General features: G+C 36.7%; 1 protein-coding gene across 1 annotated transcript in view; it reads right to left on the bottom strand.

Annotated features, from left to right (window-relative positions):
- Positions 1-24,105, bottom strand: part of fras1 (Fraser extracellular matrix complex subunit 1) — a 212,040-nt gene that overhangs the window by 83,081 nt on the left and 104,854 nt on the right. The window contains exons 16-21 of the mRNA XM_055039628.1: positions 22,214-22,354; positions 21,585-21,725; positions 20,702-20,869; positions 13,281-13,421; positions 10,798-10,944; positions 873-1,028 (exon numbers count right to left, since the gene is read on the bottom strand). Of these exons, the coding sequence (XP_054895603.1) occupies positions 873-1,028; positions 10,798-10,944; positions 13,281-13,421; positions 20,702-20,869; positions 21,585-21,725; positions 22,214-22,354 (894 nt within the window). The remainder of the gene's footprint in view (positions 1-872; positions 1,029-10,797; positions 10,945-13,280; positions 13,422-20,701; positions 20,870-21,584; positions 21,726-22,213; positions 22,355-24,105) is intronic.

Below are 24,105 nucleotides of genomic sequence, written 5' to 3'. Positions count from 1 at the left end.
CTTTTTCACAACTATTAAGTAATTATTGACTTAAACTCCTACTTCTTGCTGAAAAGCTACTTCTAAATTAGTTTTGTCTTATTTAGTGTACTATTCCACTATTTCACTATTCGGTCTAGTAAAACCACAACTAGACCAAATAGTTTTACCTCTGTCAAACAAATATGTTATGACAATTATAATCAAATAATAGTGAAGGATGAGATCTGCATCATCGAGTGACACTGCAATAAACATCAAAGAGTCGAAACCAAACATATAAACCATCAATTTTCTGCAACATCCTCTAAAAAAAGGAAAATTTAATTTCCCCTAGAGACTCTGAATTTCACTCTAAAAAGTTAAAATCTGGAAACAAATGGTGGCTTTCTAGTAATTTGTTTAATTAATTTAAGTTTTAACAAGAAAAATTAAAAAATCTGCTCTTCACTTTGGATTTTGACTCAGCTTGCATGAAAATGCTGCACACCAAGAACATTTAAAGAATGACAAAAATTAAATATTTCAACTAAAAAATGTCAAAAGAATAGACGTTGGCGTTTCTTTGAGTCTTTGTTGTGGACATTTATTGTCACTTTTCTCACAAACATTTTGGAAAAAGGTTTGTGTTAAAAACCTTTGTGTGAAAGAGGGTTTTCTTTTTCGCTTCGTTAATATTCACCATTTCTTCTGCTTCCTGTCATCGGGTCAAGACAGAAACAAAGAGGGTCGAGAACCAACTTCCACCAAGTCAGTCAGATCTTCAACCGGCCGCATGAATAAAACATTGAGGTTCTGATGAGATTTTAGCTCAGTTTTACATTCAAACGGCTGCTGTCCCACCTCTGACCTTTTTACATTTGATAATGAGACAGGAGAGTGAGAGTCCTTACTGATGCAGGCTCCGTGCCACGCATAATGATCGGAGGGGCAGAAAGAGACGCAGTGATCGCCAAGCAGCCAAGTCCTCGCCGCTTTGCACCACAGGCACACGCTGCCAACGCCGGTCTGGAGGTCCGCCGTGCAGCGCTGGCAGTCGGAGCTGCACTCTGTGCGGGGAAAACACAGGAAAGAACATTTTTATTTCCTACTGTCCTCCTTTTTTGAGTTTTTTAGGTTATTTATGTAGAAGATTTTAGGGGAATAAAACTAACAATTATATGAGTATTACATTAGATTATTCTGACTATTAGCCAAGTAAACAGATGAAAAAAGTTAGATTTTTTTGTTTTACCACTTATGCCTCTTTTCCACAGTATTAGAAATACATTGAAAGATACAAATAATTAAATTCCTCTTTTAAATTAAATGCCATAACAGAGCATTAATTCAGTGAAAGTCCAATCACTTGTAAGAAAGCATGCATCTACATATAAAAAAATATTTACAACTTTTTTTTGATTAAGGAATATTAGGGCTGGACAATAAATCAGTAACAATATATGTTGCTAAATTGAAAAACCCCATAATTTTATAATTGTGGTGTTTCTGTTTGCACGTGAATACATTTGTTCACATGATAAGGAATTAAAATCACATTGCGCCTTCATCCTTCTACCTCTTCCTGTTATCTTCTTTGTCATTTCCACCAGTAGTAGCATCCTGTTGTTGATCACATGATTTAAGTGATGCAAAAGAAACATTTCCATTGGAGTTTCAAAATATATTCAGCTTTTTTGAAACTGACATGTTTCCATTAAGTACAATTTATTTTTAAAAGGTTAATGTAAATGCAGCTAAAGAGGTGATGTAAAATGTGCTGCATGTTCACCTTACTGAGAGTATCATTAGTAAAGATGTTTGAATCCTAGATGCTCCACTCTCCTTCACTTTCTGAAACCTGAATCTCCTTGTTGTCTCCCACAGCAGATAAGAGCTGACCCACATGCTTCAGACATAAGAACCCCCCAGCCAACCAGAATACTCTGAGATTAGCTCAACAATGGCCAACAGCTCGAGGCTTTTTATCAGATGGCGTCTGGGTTGTGGGATCTTTCAGTCGTTGGCCTCTGCAGAGATAACCATCAGCAGGGAGATGCAGAAACCCCTGAAGGTGACGGCTTATCTTTGGACAACAGAACAACAAAGACTGGCCACACATGGGGGCATTGGAGAGAAAAGGAAAGATTTTACTCTGTTGTTTTACTTTTACTTGATGAATAAAGTGTCCCAACAGATTCTTAATTAACTGCTTAGACATACAGAAGAAATACTCCCATGTCTTTTTCCTGCAATTTAACCAACACGAAACCCTTGTCGACATTTCTTTTTAGTTTCTCTGCGTTTCATGTTTTATGCAGCTCCATTTCCATTACTTTTCTATCCTTACCATGCTAAATTTAGAACAGTTAGAGCATAGCTCCTCTAAAAGAAACTGACACTGCTTACACCAACACATCAGCCGAGCCCTGAGGGGCAAAATCCTGTTTGCATTTCGTGTCAAGTCTTCAAAAAGCAGCAATCTGAAATGTAATCACCACTGGTGAGCAGACGGGAATGCTATTGTCTCTCATGCTATTTGCATTTTATCCCCCTGCACATTTTCACATGAGGATTTTGGCTCAATAAACATGATGTAAATATTCAGTAAACACTCAACTAATAAAGTCAAGATTAAAGGAGAAAAAATGGGTTAAAAACTGTAAAATAAATGAGTTTTCTGGTGACATACAGACATACTGATTCTGACCAAATGTGTGTAAACATTTGAATTTGGAAAGGCACATATGTTTTCTGGCATTTAGCAAATAGAAACTATTTAGATAGTTTTCACTAAGCTAAAACAAGAAAAGTTTGGTCTCATTTAACTTCAGAGAGTGAAAAAAAAAGTTGCTCATCTTTTTATTGAATGTATGCAAATATCAGGTTTGCATGTCTAGCAAGTATGGACTAAACACACTGGCAGAGATGATGAATGTATTCTGAGTGAATGAAAAACCGCTGCGCTTTTAGCAGTAACAGCAATATTTGTCGTTGCATCATAGAGCAATAACAGATACAGCTTACAAACGAGCTTTCGTTCACACAGCAGGCGAATTCGAATCCGACTTTTCACGGCCCAGATTCAGTCTTTCCACTCTGATTTGTGTCACTTCCAAATGAGGAACTAAATTGGACGTTTAGCTTTCAGTAACGGCCATGTTGCATTTTATCCTCAAGCCCGGTGATATTAGTTGTGCTTTCTTCATGTTCTTGTTATGATGTTGTCCCAATGCTGTTAGCTCCGATTCCTCAATAACTTAAAAAATGAATCCATAAACAATAAAACATTTTGCTGCTGTGTTACATTTACTTTCTTCTTCAGCGCCTGCGGTTCGCTTTGGGCTCATAGACCGTTCACACGAAAGTCTACTTGCGGTTGCATTAAATTCAAAACAAGAAACTCTGCAACAAAACAACAACAAAAAAACACAATTGTGCATCAAGACCTGTTATGTGAATGTTGCTACTGTAGCCAAAGGTGTTTCGCAGGGAACAGTCCTAGTTCTCCTTTCTTTGTTCAACAGCTGTAATACGTATTTTGATTCATAATTGTCACAATCAATTCAATTCAATGTTGGAACAGCTATTTTTACTATTTTCTCCACTGTTTGTTCAACTAGGCAGGGGTCTCAAACGTCAGTCCTCGAGGGCCGCAGCTCTGCAACTTTTAGATGTGGCTCTGCTGCACCACACCTGCATAGAGTAATTAGGTCATTAACAAGGCTCTGAAGAGCTGATCTACACAAGGAGGAGGTAATTGTTATCAGAGTAGTACCACAATATATCAATATAAAACTTTAAGTCCATATCGAACACCCTTTCCAAACTATGCTGATGATGCTGTGATATCAGAGTCAAGGTAATATTTGGTCTTCGTGCTGCTAAAATGATTCAATACCTATTGTAAGTAAGATTTTTCAGTATATATCAATAATTTGATAATATACACCAGATGGATAAATCTTTCCATATTAGGAAAAATATTTAAAAAGTATTCAAAACACTGAAGGCATCCCTGACATGCAAGATATGCACCACTACTGAAAATTAATCTCTAGTTTACTCGCATCTTAATAACCCAAAGATTTTTTTGTAATTCTGTTCTGTGAAAAAAGTGTTTGGGTCACCGGTTTAGTGGGTCTGGATTTAATTAAAAAACAACTAGAGGGAAAAGTTTCTTTTTAAAATCTTTTTCCGAAAATTTAGCTTTTAATTATTTGCATAATTCAGTTTGTTCTAATTGATTTAATTAAATAATGCATAACATTTATACAATTTTTTCTGTTGGGGTGGGGAAGGTGGTGTAATAATAAAGATAACCTCAGAAAAAATCAAAAATAAAAATCTGCAATGCAATAAATGGTATGTCAATGATGTGGTTTGTCCAGGAGGGGCGCCAGAGAGCATTAAAGCTTGCTTTAAAACATTTTATTCCTCCAAATTTTGTAGTTTTGTTAATCACAGAGTCATTTTTAACTATTTCTCTGCAAAATCATTCCCACATTCAAAGTTGTTTCTTTTAAAGTAAAAATATTCAATTATTCAACTAACTGAATCCGATCAGAGGAGTTAATGATTCTCTGAGGTTGGGAAAACATAACACAAAAGGAAGAGGAACAAATATTTGCAATGCCATCTACCACTCAAAATTTCCATACAATATAACTTTGCAACAAACTCGAATCAGCATTCCTGCTGCCAGCGCTCCGCAGGTGATCCCTCTCCCAGCTCTGAACAAATTGCTCCACATCGGAGATAAGATAACTCAGGCATCAAGGATTATTGACTGTGCAGCCTAAAACTGAATATAAAACTAAAATGGTATTGATTTTGCCCCTCAGATCCCTGTTTATAGGATAGTTACCATTTCTGAGGCACATAAAAAAATATTCTGGAGTTATAAATGTGCCCCATGCAGGACAGAGGCTGCTTGTCTCCTGTTGGGGCCATTTTATGTGACATTACCCCTAAGTTTCCTGCATCTGCAGCATGTTTCACAGGAAGTTGCTTAATGTGTCTTTGCCGCTTAGCTAAGAGTTTGCAAAGTCGAAACAAGATCAAATTGGTTTCTTAGGGTATTTTGTTAGAGAGCAGAATGCGATCAGTAGGTTAGATGTCAGCGATTGTGGCGTGAGAATAACCGGAGCGGCAAACTGGGTGGCCCGTTCTGATGTGTGTTCAGCTTGTCTGGGCATGTCGCCCTGACTAATGGAGTTATAACCAAAGTTATTAAAGAAGTCATTCATTTCTCTTTCAGCTCAGATGTGTTTTGCTTTTGGCTCAGTCCCGTTTCATCCCTCGTTTTCAAATATCCATCGATCCAAGCAGGCAGGCTCTCCCGTAATCCCATGAAATGAACTTTAAGGCGGCTTTTAATGGTTTTCTGGAGGGATTTCAAAGTTCTGTTGTTTTCTTTTCAGCATCAACCTTTTCACATATTTTGTTTTCTTATTAGAAGCAAATTAATCCCTTCAAATTTTAGTAACTTAAAACAAGCTCCTATATCCTGCTGAAAAGTTAGATTCAAGTATGTTTTGTTTAATTTCAAGTGTATTGAGATGTTTGCATAACCAGACCAAAAATACTTGGCATGTTTTTCAGTTTTTGCAGTGTAAGATGTTTTCTGCTAACTTACAAGTAACGTTAAAGCAAAATATAGTAACTTTTTAAAGTAAAAAAAATCCTTAATATTATTGAAAATGCAAATTACTTCACTTATACTACGTGAAAATTGTCTTGTTATAGGTAAATTTATCATACAGAGGAATTAGCACATTTTCATCAAAATTAAGGAAATATTTACTTACTTATTTCCAGTAGAAACTAGACAAAAGATACTATGTAAGATTTTGTTTTTGCAGTGTTATTAATGCAAAAAATAATAGTGATTGACAGAAGATGGTATGTTTAATGCAGTAACATGAGTCCTAAAGTGCCATTCACCAAAAATTGCAACCAGAAATCAGAAGAACAAAGAAAAGGTTTTTCTGAACAGCTGGTGAACTGACTAGAAACATATCAGGTGGTTTAAAACTTTTGCACAACACTCTGCTGTAGTTTATCTGTATTTCTGAGACATTTATGTTCTTAGAGTTAAGATGGTGTTTCCCACGATTCCTTTTAAAGCAGAAACATTGACTCAGATCTATGCAGAATAATGGAAACTGAGCGTTGCTGCAGTTTAATTTTTTGCTTTTTATTTTTTCCTCTTTTTCTCTCAGTGTAAAAACTCCACAGGGTAATAAAAACACAAACAGCTCAAAAGCTCCCCTGGCAGGAGCTCACAATTAATACGATGAAGTAAAAGCTCCATCGCAGCCAAACGGAGCAATATTGATCGGTGAATTACCCGTTTTATCCTGGAGAACGCCAACGCTCCGAGTCGATACTGATACAGGTAGATAACTGCAGCAACACAGCGTTATTATAAATGGAGAGTAGAGATACTTCACAATAAAATTACTCAAGTAAATGTCATTGAGTAAATGTAACTAGTTACCACTCAACTCTGCAAAGTTTTTGATCCCAAAAAGTTCTGGTTGGAATAGTTTCTGAAACATCTGGATTGTTTCTCAGTTTTTATTTAACAAAAGAAACAAATTCAGGAAAAAAAGAGAAGAAATGGGATGAAAGAAAGCAAGATTGGATCAAATTATCCTGTAAAACACGACAATAAGGTTTAAAAACATTTAAAAAAATACAGAGGTAGTTTGTTTACGGTGATAGAAATCAACATCATGAAGGTAAATCCTTCATTTTTAAAAACAGAGGAGTTCTTGTATGGGAACCAATGATGGAAAATTTATTAAGAAACCTCAATTATTCTTTCAGCTTTAAATTTTTTATGCAGATTGGTTTTGGTTTTGACAATATCACTTAAAAGCTTTGCCAAGTTACACGCTCCAGTGCATTTGGTCTCTGCTGTCAGCGAGCTCATTAATAAAAGAACTGCGCCTTTATTCAGCACAATTATTCTTTTACAACTGGGGGAAATATGTAAATCTGAAGGAAGCGTACAGGCACCATCTCAGTTATTTGTGTAACAAAATCAAGTCAAAAGCAGGAGAGACACGTCCTTAGAATACGTCCCAACACTTTTTGAATATATTCACATTTTTATCCCTTTTCATGGGATTTAATTTCATAATTTTATAAATTTCTCTTGAAGAAAGTCAACAAAAAATGTTATTACTTTTGATTTATTTTCTTAAATTTCACCATCACAAATGATAATTTAGTTGATTAAAGAAAATCTGTCATTTACACCAATGGGTGACAATGGCGTCTAAAGCCCTATTTGCCTCAGGAAAGGTCAGAGGTCATGATTCAACAACTGGAAATGGAGTCAAAACACTGTTGACACTCAAGAATAAAAGACCCCTTTCATATTTACCATCAAATACCCAGAAAAAAAAATCATCTACAAACTAACAACTAACATTGCCAAAAATGAGTGGGATTTTTTTTTCCAAGAGCCTAAACTGTTTTTAGAAGCAATATAAACCCAAATTGAGGCATAAAAATTTACAAACGGGAAACTTTACATAAAAGGTCCTTTTAAGAACAGTTTTTTTGTTTGTTTGTTTTTTTTTTTTTGCTTTATTATTATTATTTTTATTGCATTTTTTTCATTTTTCTTATTTCCCTTTTTGGCTTGATAGACCAATGAACTCTAATAAATACAAAAGAAGGCCAAGACACCATCTGTCCTGTAAAGCTTACTGAAAGATTAAAATTAACATTTTTCACAAAATTAGAAAAATGTATGGTTAAATTAAGACATTTTAAGGAGTCAGCTCTGCCTGGTCAACACTGAAATATTTCTTTAAAGGTAAAGAAAGACTAAAGGGACCGATGATGGAGGTGGACAGGGAGAACCAGAGGGAGTGTGAGAGAATGATGCATGGAGAGATGATGAGAAGAGACGGCGAGGCATCTGCCTCTGATGGATCCCCTCATATAAGCTGATGGCAGAGTGACAGCCACAGTGACGAGGGAATAACATTATAACAAGATGCAAAGCTGAAAAAAGTCAATTTTACATCGTACTGCCCCCTTTAAAGTGCAAGTTTGTGAGAGAATTCAACAGGAAGTGTTATTGTTTTCAGATTTAGACAGAAAAAAGGTAAAGAAGTGATGACCAGAGTTCATCTTCGGCCCAGCTGAGCCTTGGAGTTGTTTCAAAAACTGATTTCAGATCAGTCTGCGTGTTTGGAAACAGCCATAAGAGTTTAACCGGCTTATCTGGCGTCGGCAGGATTAGTGGCTTAAAGAGGGAACTTCCAGTCAGTCTTAGTTTTCACAAAGTCACTTCTTCTTCTGAGTCCATCACTATGGAAACTTGTGCTGGAGTCCAAAGTTTCCACAGCAGGAAATCAATACATGTAAAAAAAAAAAAAAACCAGCAGCGCTGCACGATAAGGCAGGTCTCTCAGCTTACTCTGAGCTTCCACTGCTGGGACTTTCTCTGAGAATCACAATACATTTAATAAGGTCAGGTCTACAAACAAAATCAATGTTTGCTGACCCAAACCATCCCTGAAAGTCAGAGTTCTGCCTCGATTCACAACCAAATGCTTCAAGAAGTCATTTAGTCCCACAGCCACGATATTTAAAGGGCATATTTCAGCATATTTTGGTGACAGCACCAACATAAATAAATCAAAATTTGGCCTTTCTGCTGATTTTAAAGCAGAGAAGCAACAGGAAAGCAATGTTTGCCTATCTGCAGGCAGGCTTTTATACAGTGGGGCCCACATAGGCCAGTTCTAAACTGAAAGCAGTTTAGTTCAGTTAATTTCAACAAATTCACATTTAGCACATTGTTATGCTTCCATTTGGGTCTGAAAACGCTTAAAAAGACGGTTTTTGCCAATAAATTAATGACTTCTGGTGTCTGGAAAATGAGTTGTTTCAAAAACTTCCTGATTATCAAATCACAATGACAGGCACTGCGCCGTTACCTAGCAACCACAGAGAAGCTCGGCTGTTACTTAGCAACCCACACTTTACTCCAGTGGTCAAGTTGTTGCCGTACAATGGCTGCTGGGGAAGACAAGCGTGTAGTTGTCCACTTGCCATCCTGAAGCCACTTGCTGAATTCTGGTTGGTTGTGCAGGAGGCTCCACTTCTGCTTTTCAAAGATGAATAGCTGGGTAATTTCGCATCTGTTTGCGGCCATTTTAATGTGGGAGTGTAAAACATTGAGTTGGGGGGAATTGCTCAAGAATGATTTCATTCAGAAAATGTAATGAACATGTTTGGTAAAAACCTACTCAAACTAGTTAAAGTCAGCAAAATAAAAAATTCTTCTGCTAGTTTTTAAATCACTGAATGGTTTGGGAACAAAATGCATCACCATTTGAAACTTCCAGACCTCAATTCTTCTTCTTGTTTCTGGGCATTTCTAACCGATGAATATGATCGCAGCTCCAGTTGTGTGTAGGGAACCTTTGTCTCAGTACGCAAGTTTTCTTCCTGAATAAATCAATATTTAGCTCCATCCACCTTTGCAATCAATAAATAGTTTCTCTGCTAAAGGAATCCCTGCAGCATTTTGACATCATTATGTTAGTTTTCTAACACATAAAGTGTATTACAAGGTCGCCAAAAAGTTACATTTTAGTGTCATAAATCAATTAAACAATCCAGTTGTTCTGTTAAAAAATTTTAATTTCTCATTTGTTTTATTTGTCATTTCTGTTATTTTGTTCATTTATCTTGAATATTTAAAATGTCTTCTAGTTCCAGGGTTAAATGTTTATTAGAATTTAAAGGTTATTGATCTTTGATAACGTGTTCTTGCATTATTATGGTATTGTTACTGTTATAGTACTTGAAAATGGCCTCAATACAACAATATTATTGTTTATCACCATAACTTCTGAAACAATTTATTGTTATTGTGATACCCTAAAATAAAACCCAGCACAATAAACTGACTTTAAGTTACAGGATGTAAATTAGATGCTAAGAAGGGAAACTAAAGTCAGAGAGAAGCTGCCAGTATTTTAGTGTCATCTAAAACTCTCTGACAAAATGAGCTTTTGGTTCGTTTTTTTTTTTTTTTTTTAATGAAATGGTCGTTTAGATGGGATAAAAAAAAGTAATAGTTTGAGTTTGCTCCCTGTGGTGCATTTTCATCCAGCTTCAACACTTTGAATATCACAAAGAGCCTTGAGAGAAAACACAGCTTAGCGATAAAAACGAATGTGTCCAAATGCAACAGAAACGGGTTCAGATAAAGTTCAAGGAATAAGGAGATCAGATTAAGTTCAAATGGTTTTGTTGTGACAGAAACATTTTGTTCGGTAATTAAACCTGCAAACCCTCATAATCTATTTTCTTTTCCTTCTGACTGGTTTGGATTCGACTTCCCTTAATATTTCTTAGGTTTGCCTTTGAAAGTGAATAGAAAATGCTCATTTTAATGAGATTCCCACATTATTTACAACAGTCAGGTTTGGAGTAAGAATGTTTAATTTCTCTTGTATTGTAGATCTGATGCAAATCAGATCCTTTTAGTAGACTGTTTTAATCTAAATTGGAAAATGCTTCTAAAGTTCAATGATTAAAGATTTTGACCAAGCAAAAAGTAAATTTCATCTGAAAACATGCTCAGCAGAAAGAAAAGATACAAATTAAAATGTAACAGACTTGGTTGTTGTTGAAACCTGCAGAAGAAGCGGTATGTCTCAGTATGTCATCATGCGAAGCTGGGTGGGCAGAGGAAAACTCAACTCCTGGCAGAACTGCAGATTAATTTCCCCGTAGAGTCCAGTGCCGCAGCACAAACAAGCCCTCCTGGCTGCATATTTTATGAAATCAGCGACTTACTGAGGCACTCTGCGGTGACGGCGCTGAGGAAGCGGCCCTCCTGGCAGCCCGTGGCGCAGTAGCCGCTCTGCAGGGCGCCCCCTGGGGGACAGGAGGTGCAGTCCGCCTCAGAGGGGCCGGAGCAGGTCTGGCACGTCGGATGACATGCTGAGGGAAAATAGGACACGGATGATGGTGATGAAAACTCACAGAAATTCAACTGTTATGTAAAAAAAAACTGCTTCCTTCCTGGGAATCTGTTGGAAAAAATGTTTTTATTCATTATTTGACCTGTAAATGTCCAGGTTGTCTCACTGAGATCCAGTGGCTCATTTAAAAGAGAGGCAGATTTTGATAAAACAAGATTGCAAACACAAGTAATATTGTTTTGTTATAACTTCAGTAATGTAGAGAAAAAAAATCCAAAATCAATTTTACAGAGAATCACAATTTATAGAACTTTGTATTCTGGCTCTAAGGCTCAAAAGTTGATTTTAGTCTTCTTAATTTTTATGCAAAGTAACAATATGGAGATAAAATGGGTTCAACAGAAAAAAAAAGAAACTGAAAAATTCCTTTGAAACTGAAAGAAAACTGAAAATTTTAATTTGAAACTCAAAAATAGTTTTAAACTTTTTTGGTTTCACATCTCTTTTTCAGTTTTAATATATTTTTTCAAATTTCAAATCTTTATTTTCAGTTAATTTTTTTTTCATTTCAACAAATTTTATGACCCCAATTTAGCTCCATAGAACAATTCTTTCGCAATTTTTTTATTTAAGAAAAAGTCAGGTAAGTGAGTTAGCCCAACACCGGAAAGTTAATTTACATAATTTCATGCAAAATTCTATTTTTGTTTAAATGTTTTGACCTTATAATATTATTTAAAATAAATATTTTTATTTGTTTATACTTACTTTTCCTCTTGTTAGTTATGATTTGAACAGAAATGTCTGAACCGTTTGAATAGAAATCAGCTGTCTGGTTCTTTTGTGGTGCAAAAAAATTGGTGCCAAGTATGATATTGGGTCAAAACCAGCCTTTAAAGTACTTTTTTTTCCCGTAAACTTTTTTTGCAGCTCATTGTTTTATAAACTTTTAAATTACAGCAGAAAAGCTGATGCTGCAAAAGAAGCCAAACTCTCAGTTAAGCTGCTAAAAAATAATGAGCTTTCCTGCCATTTTACAGGGATCTGATTGGCTTTAAATGTATGAAGAATAAATTAATATATCATAGAAATCTCATTTTTTTATTTAGAAAAAGAAACTCCCAACTGCCAGAAAGTTTCTCTAAACTTCGGTCTCATCAGAAAATCCCTCTAACGAGCTAATTAACAGTGAAGCATACAAAGTAAGCAAACAGAACCCATTCATTCTGCCGTCCCAGAACCAAACATAATCACAGAACATTCTTCTTAACTGCTTCCATCTTTCCTCATTTGCACTTTTCAATTACTAACTCCAAGCTGGCCTAAAAAGCATTAAGAGAAATGTTATTCTATTGCAGAAAAGAAGCGAAATTCATCGTCTTTTAAAAGGACCGGCTGCTTAATGTGCGAAGGGGAAGGAGAGCGGGTCATCCCGCTGCAAATGAGGTCAGAGTCGGTAGAGCAGGCTGAGGTAATGGACAATAGATTAGAGCAAATGGATTTTCATTAAGGACTTGGACAAACACAATGAAGAAAAGCTGCTGAGCTCTCTCCAGTTGTTAACATGCTATTGTCCTAATCCAAGCCTAATATCGCTAAATGGGGTTTCTGATGCCCAACAGGAGTCAGTGTGACAACGAGGCTTACGAACAGCAGGGTTGTGTATAAATCAGAGCCGCCATCGTTAACATGTTAGCGATTAATCTTTAACGCATAGACAACGGCAAATTTCACTTTAAAAAAACACAGCGATGGACGTTTGGCTAAAACATTATATTTTCCACAAAATGATTTCTTTTAAACCTTCCTGCACTGCAAAAACACAAAAATAATTTTTCTATAGTTTATTGTGCAAATATCTTAGTACACTTCAAATAAGCCAAAATAACTTACAAGTCACTTTTCAACAACATATAGGAGCTTTATTAAGTCAATAATTCTTTAATTTTGATGGTTTCACTGAACTTTATCAGTATGTCAATATTAAGGAATTATTGACTCAAACAAGCTCCCATATCTTGCTGATCTATCTCCAGCTAACGTTCTGGGTGAGAGCCGGGGTCACCCTGGAAAGGTCGCCAGTCTGTCGCAGGGCATCCCATTTTTCATTCAAGCTGTTTTTATAACTCTAAGTAAAACAAGTTTCAAAGTAAACTTTTTTCCATTTCGCTGAGAAGCTTCTAACCTTGGAGATTTAAGGTCATCTGTGGAAAAAGTGGACAATCTGTCGAGTTTTCTGCTCTTCAAAATGCCCAGTCAGAGCTCAGAGTTTACAGCTGAGGCTCTAATTAAAGCCTGGGGAATGCAATGCCACAGTCAGCGTGGCGAACCGAGGCACAATTGTGTGTTTCTCACCTTGGCATTGGCCGTCCCGGGTGAAGAAGCCCTGTGGGCATGTGTGAACGCAGCGACCCTCAAACAGGCCGGACGGCGACGGACAGGAGGAGCAGTCTGCCTCCGACGGGCCGGTGCAGCGCAAACAGGACGCATGGCAATCTGCAAAAGGATGGGAGGTTTTATATTTACAACAAAAAATATAAAAATGCAGACCTTTGGCAGGGAACAAACAGAAGATGATCAATTAGTGTTTATCATCTTCACAATAATCTCCAAAGGAAGGATTTTTAAGAAAAAATCTAAATCAGTTCCACTTTGGTTAGGATTAAATTATCAGGATTAAATCAGGAAGTTATTCCAAGACAAAACGTCAAATCCATCCTAACAGAAAACGATACGAGAAGATTTAAGCGTTTAGATCCTCAGGAACAAGAGTAAAAATAAGATTGACATTTTGCTCCTGTTGATTAAAAACAAACAGCTCAACACATGGATGTGAGGAAAACAAAAATAAACTGCTGTCACATCTTCAAGTTATTCAGTGCAGAAAAACAGATTCTGTTTGACAAGTAAAAAAAAAATCAGTGCTATAATACTTTTATCCACTTGGAAGACATGGAGACTAATTTCTTTCAAATATTGTAAGTGGTATGGGAAAAGGGAAAAAAGAAAATAAACAAAACAAACAAAAAAGAAAAATGTAAAAAAAGAAAAAAAAGGCTGAAAAAAGAGAAAGACGAAAAAGAAAACAGGGTGTAAACAAGAAAAAATGGAAAAAGGGGAAAAAAGAGAAAAAAATGGAACGAAAAAGGAAAAAGTATGAGGACAAAAAGACAGAAAAAGACAAAATGTTACAAAAAATAAATGAAAATGGAAAAGAAAAAGAAAGAAAAAGAGGGAAGAGCAACAAGAAAGAAAAAATGTATTTACAGGAACAAGAAAACTAAGAAAAAGAACAAAAGAGGAAAAAATGGAGCAAAAGAGAAAAATAATCAGAAGTCAAAGAGTTTTTTCTGTTAAAGACAGAAATAATAATCAGCTCTTTGTCTGAACCTCCAAGTTCCCAGGATTTGTTTACCTGAGTTCACCTTCCAAAAACCAACATGAAGACAATTTTGCTTTGAAGAAATTTCTAAAAACCAGCTGGCAGAGAAGAAAGACACAACAGCTTCAAGGCTGAGGGTTTTCTGAAGCATATTCAAAGCGAGGGGCGTATCCAAGGACGAAACTGCTGGGAGTGCATCCTTTACGTTTATTGACCAGAAAAAAAGAAAAGAAAAGAAAGAAAGTGCAGTTAATTAGCGATGTTAAGATAAAAGGCTGTATAAATAGGTACGTTTCTCCTGTGGGAGGCTTTTATCCACTCATCATTGGCATTTTTATGGTTTTATTTGAACTCCTCCATTTTTCAGGGTAGGTTTGATTATGCAACAAACAAAGAAAAAGAAAACTAAAGAACCGTCAGTTCACGGCGAAAATACAACATTGAATCAAGTATTTTTGGTCTCGTTTCTAATGTAAATATCTCACTTGAAATATCACAAAGTTATCTGTGATATCAGATATAGGAGCTTGTTTTAAGTCAATAATTCGTTAATACTGATGAAAAAGTTCTGGTTTCACTCAAAACGTTTTCCTTCATTTTAAGTGAAACAAACATTTTCATCAAGATTAAATAATTATTTAGTTAAAAGAAGCTCCTACGTCTTGCAAGTTAGTTCTGTCTTATTTCAAGTGTAAGAAATAGACAGAAATTACTCAGGAAGGTTTTGTGTTTTTACAGTGTACGACTCTCCAGCCGTCGTTGTTGGTGGAAATGGTTCAGTTATACCCTCTAACATCTGGAGTCATTTTGCTCCTGGGATGATTCTGCACTGTTTTGGCGATGTGAGGGTCCCGATTCCCTCTGTGGTTCTTTTGGGTTCCCAGTTTTAGAAATGGCTCAGAAAACTGAGATTTCTTTCTCATCTGTTCTTTCATTTCTCTAAATCTGGGTCTAACGTCATTTGTTTTTAAATAACTTGGCTCCACAAGTCAGTAGAAAAACATTGTGCAAATTGGAAATACAAAAATAAATCTGCTTAATGGAAACATGCAAATTTTGAAAAAAACTGTTTTTCAATAAAAGTTTTAGTGTTAGGATGAGTATGACTGTCTTCCCTCGGTTTACCAAAAGTCATTTGAAAGTTTTATCTTTTATCTCTGATGATGATCTCTAGCGCCAAGGATGAATTATTAAAAAGTCTCATGTGTTTACATCTGTCACTGCAAGGATTTTTAATGATTTATCACATGAACAAGCTTATTCGCATGTGATTTTAATTGCATTTCATATTTAATGGAAACGCCGCTTATGAGTGATCAGGCCTGAAATATAACCAATAAACGTGTTAATCACAGTTTTTGTGTGATTTAAAACGGGAGAGTCTTACTTTGACAGAGATTCAGGTTTGTTTTGGTGAAATCTTTAGTCTTAATTAATAAGATAATCATTTTCAAACATATTTTTGAACATTTAGGGGTAACAAAAGAGCAAAACTAGCTTTTCACAATGTTCTGGTAAAACAAACATAAAACATCTCTGTCCTTCATTTGCGTTACGTTGTACTATAGGTTGTTACAGTGAGCAGTTGCAGATGTAACAATTTCCTGTTTATCTTCAACAAGGACATCTCCTACAGTTTTGAGAACAAAACTTTTCAGAAAACTTTGTTCAAGTTCACCTGTGCTCTCTCTGAAAGACGGCGCACTCCTGCAGCAGAACAGACATTCAGACTGAAGAAGTGCTCTGATTTAGAACAGCACAAAAACAGCATTTAGATTCAACAGGGCTGTAAAAACCCAAAGTACTGAAGGACAGAAGCTTACGGGAGAAAACAGATGATTTAGAGAAGATATGTTCTTTCTGACAACCTCCCAGCCTTACTCTCTATGCCGTCGATTTCTGCCCATCCAGGCCTAGACACCCTGCTTTTGTAAAAATCTACAGACTTATTCTGCTTTTAATCTGAAACTTTCACTCACTGTTTGTGTTTTTTATTGTTTTTAAAAGGGGAGCTACATTTTGGAAATTTTTGTGCTTCCTTTTGGGATTTTACTGCTTCTGAAAACAACCAAAGCGATTAAAAAGTAAAAACACCCAACATGTTTTTGGGAATAAGTCAATGTTTGTTGTCTAGAAAACGAGTCGTTTCATAAACCTCTGGAATGTAACGTCAAGAATCAGCAAGCACTGCACAAAACTCAAGACTCTTTTTGTTTTATTGTGCCTCTAAATTACAAATGCACACAACACAACCTGTTTTTTTTAATTTCCATGTGTTCGACATCATTAGAAAGCTGAGACTCCACTTTCAGAAACACTGACCTGTCCTGTCCAAATAAGTTCACAGGTCACCTTCACAACAAAACCAACTATTTGTACTTTAACTTCTGCTTTTAGCTGAATTTATTCAACACCCTTCACTCAACACATGAGCAGCCCTGAAACTGGCCTTTCTTCCTCGCAGCTTTTCACGTCTGCTTTGGCAGCGCAAAGACAAACAGCCGAGCCGCGCTATCAGCCCAGGCAGCCGGGCCAAGCCACAGACCGGCTGGTTGACGCTGCTGCTGCTGCTGCTGCTGCTGGCGGTGGCGGCAACAGACAAAAGGCCTGTCAACAAGCAGCTGGAAGCCCAGGGTTTGTGTGCACAGCCATGTTTCTTTTTATATTTGCCCTGAAGTATTTGTGTTTACAATCGTGCCTGGGTTCCTTCCCTTCTGTCAGCGAAAGCGCAGGCTTGTGTACAAAATGCATGATGGAACCTGGCAGGAGCAGGCGGGGAAGCTACCTGAGCCAAACCAACAATTTGAGTGTTTGAGCAAAAATATTTACCCTCTGGGAGATGATCAGAGGCAAAGCAAGGACTTTATAACACTGAAATGTTACAGTGACGTCCATTTTACTCATCAAACATGTCAGAACAAGCTCTCTGCCAGGGGTGTCCAAACTTTCCATCAAGTGGGACAAAATGGACGTTATTTATAAGCTTGTCATAAGAAATTTTGCTAAATTGTCCCAGAGGTTCTGTCCTGACAAATATTGTTGTTTTAAGACCATTTTAAAGTAACATCATTAATTTCTAATGAATATTTAACTCTGGAACTGGGAGACATTTTAAATATCCAAAGGGCAAATAATTTCACTAGAATAATTTCTTGAACGGCTACCTTTTTAGTTTTACTTGAGTAAAAACACATTGAAGTTGTGCTATTTTTATTTCGAAACCTTTTTTGGGTCGTCTGCCTGCCTCTGTCTACATTTCTACACATTTGATTATTAAACAGAGAGAGCTTCTCACTCTCTTACTGCAGCTTGGTTACCTAATTTGTTGCACAGCGATTTCTGTACATCACATCACACGTTATGCGCCGCAGCCGCTCCCAGAAGCAGATCCATTACTTTGTTTTGAGCTTATCGGGTCATAATTTGAGGTAGGCGCAGTCGATGAGGTTTTGATTTAGTTTGGGGTTGTGAGCGATCCTTAATGCTCTCCATAAATGATCGTCCCGGTTCAGTGCAAAGCTCATCATCGTACAAAAGAGATCCACTCGCCGTACGACAGAATCAGAGGCACACGGCTGGTTTCTATACACAGAAAACTTTTTAGAGGAACAAATACAAGGAAATAAAATTTGGTAAAGAAAAAAAAAGGAGAGTTGTTTCTCATGAACATTTTTTTAACCAAAAAAATGTTTCAATTTAAGGCAGAAATCAAGTTCTCTTTGTTTTTTCCAACACTTAAATCCATAATGAGAACAAAACCACATGTTTAATGCAGAAATACTTTTTTTTTTTTTTTATCAAAAAGGTAAATTAAATGTTTATTTGTTGGAATCTTCTGAGAGAGAAACTTGGTCGGTAACTGATTTTTTAAAAGGCGTTTTCACACTTCTGGTGTTTAGTTTTAAAATGAACTGTTTTAGTTGTGTGTGTGTGCGTGCGTGTGTGTGTGTGTGTGTGTGTGTGTGTGTGTGTGTGTGTGTGTGTGTGTGTGTGTGTGTGTGTGTGTGTGTGTGTGTGCGCGTGCGTGCGTGCGTGCGCGCGTGTGTGTGTGTGTGTGTGTGTGAACACTGTGCAGGCTAACACATCCTGCTCTGCTTCAGGACAGGCCTGGTTATCTAACAGAGCAACAAGGAGTTGGACAAAAGGCCGCATTGTTCCCCGGCGAACACCTGAACCCGCCGACGGGAAAGCTTTTGTTGCTGAAACGAGTCAAAGACTGGAACAACTTGTACATGTTTCCACGAATAGAGCCGTGCCGATGTTTCATTTATCAAATTCACCCACTGTGGTGACTCTGGCAAAACTTGATGGTGTTCAGACTGAAATGTTTGCGAAGTTCAACTCCCTGCTGAACATCTACATGTATTTTCGAATAGCAAAGACAAAACAATCAGGTTCAATCTCTACATTAGGGCAAAAAAAAAAGATTTCAGTGGTTATAATAAATATATCCGGAAGGCCTGAGATTTGATAGATTTTTCTCTTGCATGACAGTCCGAGTTTCACATGTTGGATGTTAGCATACATGCATCAAGGGAAGAAAGAATGGAGGTTTGATCTTTATTTTATTTATTTGTTAAAGATGCAAAACTCACAGATGAAAAAAATTAAATATAATATTTGTGTAAATAAGTAAAGAAAATTGTTGGTGTTTGGAAATTAGATTGGTTTCCATTATATCTAAGAGCCTTTTTCTTCTTTTTTAAAATGTTTATTTTGTCTTTTTATAGTACATTGACTTAATAATTTGGTCATTTGTTTCTGATCTAAATGTATGTAAATATGTAACCCATACAAACTTGGACTATGTTGTGTCTCTGTCTCTTTAAGAAGCTCGTAGTCTTTCTGAAACTCCACAGTAAGGAAGTCATTACAACATGGCTCCTCTATTAAGCCTTTATCAACGTATTTAGCAGCGTTTCACCGACAGGTAGCTCCTATAACACGCTCAACAGATGTGCAATTCTACCGGGTGTTTGCTAATTGCTGCCGGCTAGTCTGAAGGAGCAGAGTGGGGGAAGCTCAGAAGCTTGGAAACTACAGCTCAGAGGAGGAGCTTCATTTTGTTGGCAGCTGCTGATTGGTTGAAATGGAAATTAATGGATTTCTCAAACATACATAGAATCAAATTAGCACTCAAGGTTTGTTTTTGTTAATTTTTTGTTTGTATTTCCTTTTAATTCTTGTAAAGCACTTTGTATTGCTATGTTGCTGAAAATGTTGCTAAAATTACCTTAACCTTTTACGTTTTGATGAAGTAAAGCTAAAAAAAAAAATGATTTCACATGATATTGCCCCTTTAGTATAAAAAACCAGAGAGATCCCTTTTGAAGTTCACAAATATAACCTGATAAAATAAAAATAAAAAATATTTCATTTTAATTTGTTCCATCAAGGATAAGAGAAAAAAAGCCAGTACTATGTGTGTTTCTCTGATTGGTAGATTCAGCCAAAGCTGGTTTTGCAGACACAATGGCATCGGAAAGGACAGAAAAGCTCAGGGAAAAATTCACGTACTGAAATTACTTTACAGCTTCAAAGAAAAACAATCCGTCTGCAGAACAATTAGAGCCTCAGAACCCAGGAAAGAAAACAAAAACGCATGAAATCTCAAAGTGACTGTTCAAACGTACAAATGAAGTGAAGAAAACTGATTATGATCTCATTGTCTCTCCTGGAATCAAAATCGTTTTGCTGCAGAAACACGAAGGTTGTTTCAGTGTAACATGTTTTTTGTTGCTATCCCAGCAACCCTTAGAATGAGCTCTAAAATTAGCCAATTATACACACAGTTTCACAGTCGCAAATGTCCCTGCGAGTGGCCTATTCAAAGGAGCTTCCTTTCCTTAACGGCTTCACGCCCACAAAGTCTTCACATAAACAACTTCCCACATTTTTTAATTGCAACATCAGAAGCAAAACAGCTTCTCAAAGTGACTGACTGTCTTCAGCATGTTTGAAGATTGAACCAAGCGAACAATACAGAGACGATCGACAAAGAGCTGGGAGTGACGGGACTCGGACGCACTTTTCAGAAATACTCAGGCTCTACAGCTCAAGATAAAAAATACTTTTACAGCAGGTAGCAACAGGGAGAAAGAGAGAGAAAGGAAAAGATGGACACAAGGAAGGAAAGAAGGAGAGAAGAAATCAAACCAGGAAGCATGAAGGGATTAAATTAATGAAGAAACAAAAGGAATGTTATGAAAGTGAAACAGTTTTTCATTCTCCTTCATCTCCTCACAGCAGACAGACATTTTGTTTTTGGTTTCCGAGTCAAAGATCTCCTGAGATGAAGAAACAGTTATGGAAACTTTAAAAAATAAAGTTTCTTCCTCTTCCTCCATGGAGGCCTGGAGACCAGAAAGCAGCAGCAGAAAAGTTTTTTCCTCACCTCTGCACGTCTGCAGGCCGTCCAGAAAGCTGTGAGCGGGACACGCGCCTGCGCAGACGCCACGCTGGAGGAGAAAATCCTGCGGCAGGAAAACCTCCTCTGGCTTCAGGCAGCGGCGGCAGTCTGAGGCGAGCGGCCCGACACAGGACCGGCAGGACGGATGACAGTCTGAGAACAGAACAGAACCTTCTCAGCACCAGTACATCTTAATAAAACTTGTTTCAGTTTTTCAACTTAATATAGCAGCAGGCCCAGAAAAGTGGCTGCCACACCACCAGGGGGCCCCCAAGAGCACATCCAAGATATCCATACATGTATTTTCAGAGTTGGGTAGTAACTAGTTACATTTACTCAGTTACAATTAATAAGAAACTTTTTTAAAGTACTTTTAGGAGTATTTTTACTACACTGTACTTTCAGTGATTTTATAAAGAATAAATTTCTGGATTTTCCACCCACTGAATAAAAAACATGTTTTAACCAAAATTTCACCAGTTTTTGTCAATTTTTTATAATTTTTTTATTGAAAGAAACTGGAAAAAAATTCTTTTGCCTGATTTTCTCGTTTTGTCACTTATTTGAATTATTGTCATTTTGGTCATTAAAACACCAAAATTTCCACTTCACTTTATACTTTGGTCCGTCTGATGATTACGTTTAGATTTGAAATGACTGAGATCAGTTAACTCAGTACTTGAGTAAACATTTTACCAAATACTTTCTTACTGAGTCACTTCTTGGAAGGATACTTTTTACTTTTTACCTCTGTTCATATGTCTGTTTGGGTGTAAGTATCAGTAATCTAATTACTTTCTTTGCGGCTGCTTGAAAACAGTAATCAGATTACAGTAACTAGGCGTTTCAGCCCGTCTCTGATCCTCACTGTGGCAGCTGCTGTCCTGAGGGTACAGGCCGTCGCCGCAGTCCTCCACACATTGGCCCTGGTGGAGCAGAAGACCCGCTGAACAGGAAGTGCACTGCGCCACCGACGGGCCCCAGCAGGAAGCGCAGGACATGTGGCAGGCTGACAGAGGACGAGGACAAAGATGAAAAAGTTATAGGACAAAAATGTTTGGTTTTTTAAAAATTAGTTGGTTTTTTTCCCACCAATCCACTCTTTGACTGATGGAGAGCCAAATAAACAAACAAAAATAAAATATTAAAATAAGGAATGTTGAGCGTCTTGCAAAGTTATACTCTAAAATCAGTTTTATGAATAAACACTTAACCTTTTAACACATGAGCATCAGAATATTGTTAATTTATTTATTAAAAACATATATTAACTGTAGCAAAGTTCTGGACAGTATTCATAAAACCACAGATAAATACACATATTTATCTATTGTTTCTAATTTTTATTTCTTTTTTAGAAAAGAAAGCAATTATTAAATTTGTAAATTGCGTCTTGCAGGACAAAATAAAGCACTTGTTGCCCAGATCTCCTACTTTTTTCTTAGCATTATTTGTTAATACAGTTTTTGTACAAGTGTCGACAGATGCGTCACCCACCTCTGCATCTGCTGCGGCTGTCCATGTAATGCTGCGCCGGACACTGAGTAACACACTTCCCATGATGCAAAGCGGTCCCGGCGGGGCAGCTCATACATTTGGGGTTGTCAGGGAAACAGGAGGCGCAGGATGAATCGCAAGCTGTGAACCAAAGCAAGGAAATGTTAATGGCTTCATGTTGAAATAACAAAAAAGGAAAGGAAGTCCATTAAAATTAAAACAGTTTCTCAAGGAGAGAGACTGTTAAATATAGCAGTCAGAATCTGAAATGCGCTGAATTTTAAAAGCAGAGCCACAAAAACGTTCTGAATAAGACATTAGTCAGAAGATGATGCATTTGTTATTGATGGGAAAACAAGAAACAGGAAGGAAGGAACTTATTCAAATACAAATGAGCTTCTCAGTATATCAGAAATATCACAAAGTTCATTTGTTTCAGCAATTTCATAAAAAACTCGAGAAATTAATTAAGGAGAGCAACTGACCAAAAATGTACAATTATAGAGTAAAAGTAAAAAGTAGCTGACCGAAAAGTTACTCAAGTAAGAATAAAAAAGTATTTGATAAAAAGTCAAATTATCCTTTAATATTTGAAAACTACATCATCAGACAGATCAAAATATAGTTGTATAGACATTTTGGCATTTTTAAGACCAGCATGAAAATAATTCATATAAGTGACAAAAAATAACAGAATCAGACAGAAGAAAATGTTTCCAAATCAGTTTCAATAAACATTTTATGAAACTTTAATAAAACCTGCAGGTGTGTGTCTGCAGGCCTGAAATGTTGTTTGTTTTTCATTCGGTGGGTAAAAAAAAACAGAAAATTTACTTGAGTTGTAGAGGAGATACTTCCTAATAAAACTACTCAAGCAAAAGCAAAAAGTGCAGCGTAATAAAAATACTTCTAAATATACTTTTTCAAAAGAGTCACTCAAGTAAATGTAAGTAGTTATTACTCAACAACTCATTAAATCACCACATTATATATCCCAATATATGATGTTACCACAATAATACAAAATACATGATAATGTATTATGCAGTCAATTGATTTATTGATTATTGTGACAACACTAATCACCACATCTTTGTTTCAGGGAGTCTGTTGGGTTACAATCAAGAAGGTAAAGCCCCTTCAGGTCGCACAGAAAGTTACCATTTCCAACCAGATTTCAAAGCAGGAACTGGTTCAAATGGGTTTGACCTTTTCCCCCTGATTCTGACATTTTCTGAATGCAGAAACTTCACCAGGTTGAAGCCTTTCCTACAAGCAGCAGGAAAAGAAGAGCTCCTTCCGCCGTGCTCTGGGTGGTTTCGACTAGGAAAAGAGCTTAACGATGAGCCGCCAGCTTCTCAGTCACCCTCAGGGAAGACTATTCCTGCACCTATATTATCATCTCACCCATTAAAAATAGAAGTTATCCATATTCATACAGCATCTCTTTCTTCTGCATCCTCATTAGAGCATAAAGGACCTGGTAATTATTGTTTTTTTTCTACTTTGTATGCCAACTTTGGCTGACTAATCCTTTAAGCTCCACAGAGATGCTAACAAAATAAACCCAAACAAACCATCACCCAAAAGTTTAATGCTTCTACTGCCTCAAATGCTGTTTTTATTTGATTTTATTTGACACAGGCACATTGTTTGACGTCTAATTTGTCTAATAAAATATCCACTTTCACTCGCCAGAGGAAACATGAGACAAACCGAACATAAACTGCTTGTTTAATCTTTGTGAAACTCTTAAGGGATAACATTTTGAAAAATATTTATTATGCAATGAAAGTTTACCTTTAAAAGTAGGTTTGCAGTTAATGGGAGCAATTTTAATCAGGGTCCAAACTGCTGGACTGAGGAAAACAGAATTAAAGCAGAAGACTTTG

The sequence above is a fragment of the Poeciliopsis prolifica genome, unplaced genomic scaffold (genome assembly GCF_027474105.1).
Source record: "Poeciliopsis prolifica strain line A6 unplaced genomic scaffold, Auburn_PproV2 SCAFFOLD014, whole genome shotgun sequence".
In the NCBI taxonomy this organism is placed as follows: domain Eukaryota; kingdom Metazoa; phylum Chordata; class Actinopteri; order Cyprinodontiformes; family Poeciliidae; genus Poeciliopsis; species Poeciliopsis prolifica.
The sequence above is the reverse complement of the archived record's forward strand: the minus strand, read 5'-3'. Positions and strand labels throughout refer to the sequence as shown.